Source organism: Opisthorchis viverrini (assembly GCF_000715545.1).
Source record: "Opisthorchis viverrini unplaced genomic scaffold opera_v5_5, whole genome shotgun sequence".
Classification (NCBI taxonomy): Eukaryota; Metazoa; Platyhelminthes; class Trematoda; order Opisthorchiida; family Opisthorchiidae; genus Opisthorchis; species Opisthorchis viverrini.
This window is the reverse complement of record NW_008751661.1, coordinates 504,122-506,853: the sequence shown is the minus strand read 5'-3', so window position 1 is coordinate 506,853 and position 2,732 is coordinate 504,122. Positions and strand designations below refer to the sequence as shown.

At 41.9% G+C, this 2,732-nt stretch overlaps 1 protein-coding gene across 1 annotated transcript in view; it reads left to right on the top strand.

Moving 5' to 3' along the window:
- The window catches only part of T265_00489 (hypothetical protein), a gene marked incomplete at both ends in the record, with an annotated part of 4,739 nt that extends 2,237 nt beyond the window's left edge, over positions 1-2,502 (top strand). The window contains 3 exons of the mRNA XM_009164293.1: positions 136-212; positions 1,447-1,556; positions 2,333-2,502. Coding sequence (XP_009162557.1) covers positions 136-212; positions 1,447-1,556; positions 2,333-2,502 — 357 coding nt within the window. The remainder of the gene's footprint in view (positions 1-135; positions 213-1,446; positions 1,557-2,332) is intronic.
- Between the last annotated feature and the right edge of the window lie 230 nt (positions 2,503-2,732).

The following is a 2,732-nucleotide window of genomic DNA, read 5'->3' as shown; positions in this document are numbered from 1 at the left end:
TGTAATCTGGCTGCAGTTTCCATGCTCTACTAGACCGCATAATTGCGGATTTACTGAAAAGGAATCATCGTTTTCGCATAGATGTATTGTGTTGTTAAATCTGCTTCAGTGGTTCCTCATCGGACCCCTGTATAGCATAACAAGTTGTCGCATAACCTAAAGTCTGGATTGAAGATCTTGATAGTGGCAGACGTTCGACGTCTAAATCCTAGGTGGGTGTGGGTATTTTACTGGAAATAAGATTGATTTTTTTCAATTTGGACCATTTCACTAAACAGTCAAGTGCTTTTAACTGTCACGACCTTCAATGGCAATCTGAAGATAGCTTAGCCGTCCGGATTCAAAGAAATTAGATCCAGACTGTTAGGACTCTGTCTGAGAAATCCACTTCAATGGGAGTTTGACACGTCAGACGTACTTGGTAATATTCGTGCACCGGATATTCAGGTTCAAAATGTCACTTAGGTTGAGAAACACGTCATCATCGGTCTACGTGGCTCACATGGTTGAATATGGCTTGGCGAAGTGGAGTCACTCGTATGGTATGAATTTCAACAGCCTCCATATCTTCCACTAGTGAACCCATCAGCAAATACCCATGGGTACTAGTCGACTTGAACACAAAGTTGCACATACTTAACCGTATGATTCATTCATCTGGCAGTAGAAATTAAAGAAGATATGGTTAGGTCCCAGTGATTCTTGAACATCTAGTTTCGCCAGAACAGTTTTTAGCACAACATTCTGACCCTTATCCAAGTTACAAAAAATGGCTATCTAGTTGGAAGATTTTTGTCGCGCCTTAGTTTGTTTTCTGAGTCAATCGCAAGTTAATTCACCTGGATGCTCACAGTCAAAGCAATTTCCAGCAATTCGAAAGCAAACCCGTTCGATCGTGTGTACCGTTGCTGCTGATCGGAGATAGTATGCGCATTGCTCCGGCAGGATTGCATCCACAATGAACGTGTGCAAAACACTTTCTAGTAAATTATGCAACGGGGTGGAAACACGAGTGTTACCATGGTCACGACTTTGTAGGTTTTCACAATGGGCGCCACGTGGATGGCAAGTACTAGTCATCACAAATTCAGGAACCATGTTTCCAATGACCGGTTAATTTCATGGAGCTTGAACATTCAGTATAGATAACTTGAATAAATCCCGAACATGTACAAATTTGTTTGGAATTTAGTCCTTCAAAATGTGGGCAATGTTAAATGAACTGGTATCGAAGGTGGCTAGAGCTATCCAAGGGTGTGGTTCAGGAGAGAGAAGTCGCCTGTTGATCTGGTTGTTTTTCATTAGATCTGATGTGCAAATGAAGATGAATTGCATAGAGTTTAGGCTGGCTTAAACAGCTCAAAACGAAGAGTATGTATTCGGGCTAACATTGGCGGAACTGTGAATAGTAGGATAAAAATGATCAAAAATTTAAAACATATACAGACGGTCGGTTGATGGAACAGAAGATTCAAGAAGTCAAGGTCAAGTCAAGATTATTCTGGAGGGTCTCCTTGGGCATATAATGACGGCTTTGCCGAACGATCAATGTGCTAGTAAGAGCTCGTGTTTATTTGATCGGTTGTGCTTCTGTAACTACTTTGAGGACGATGCTAGTGCAGAACGGTCAAAAGGATAAAAACTGATCTGTTATCCTCCTCCAGATAGTTAAAAGATGCATACAAGCAAGATCACCTAGGATTTTGACAGCATACTTGTGACACACTGTGTTTAATGCTAACGACTCGTTAGCTACTGCTTCAAATCAGCTAATCATTTATAGGGATTATGAACCGTCATGTTGCCATTCGCAAGCTTGAGAAGGAGTCGTGCACTGGAGATTACTTAGCAGCTAGTCAAGGGAGTCTCACTCACACTCTGAAATCGGTAGTAAATAGCCTACTTACGTGCAGATAGCGCCCTCTACCGCAGAGAAAAACTCAAAACCCTTACCTCCTAGAAACGTGCCATATTGCGAGCACTCCAGCAAACGTTATATTGCCTGCCCTCCTGGCGCAAACCCGCTGGGTACCTACTTGCAAAAAGTTAGGCACACCTTCACCAAAGTTGTCCCCATGAGGTCAATCTACAGTTACTTCCCGTTATACCACATTTAATTTATTGGTCCGCCCTCAACGTGCGTTTCTTTTTTGCTTTGATTAGTCTATTCATAGTCCAGGGATTCCCAACAATGCTTTCGGGTTATTGGCCCAAGGATTGGTCATAAATTTTAGTTAAATGTGAGCATCTGTCACTCGAAGACAACAAGATGGCAAGTATAAGTGGTCGCTGATGAGAATAGGCCGCAGATTTTCGTGAGAAATTTTGTTAGAAAAAAAGTTTGGTGTCGTATGTCGACATTTGAGACAGCTGAAGAGAACACATGGAGAATATTGTAAGCCAGAGGCCCAGCTGGATTCGGTTGAGCCTATTGTTAACACCAAAATTAGTTTGAATGTACGTGTTGAGTCAAATTTCGGGTCAAGTGGAACACAACAGTGACCGAACTGGGTAACCGAGTCTGCCTGATAAGTCCGAGAAAGGCCAAAGTTGGCAGTGGACAGCCGAAAAAATTTGAGCGACCTTAAAATTGGTTCTTTTTCATGAAAACATTGTGAAATATCCCAAATATTGTAATAAATGAAACAGAAGCAATAGGCTGCCGCGATTCCACCAAGTATTTTGTTGGAATCAAAACAGTTTGTAACTGAGCGTAATTCACGAATGTGAGG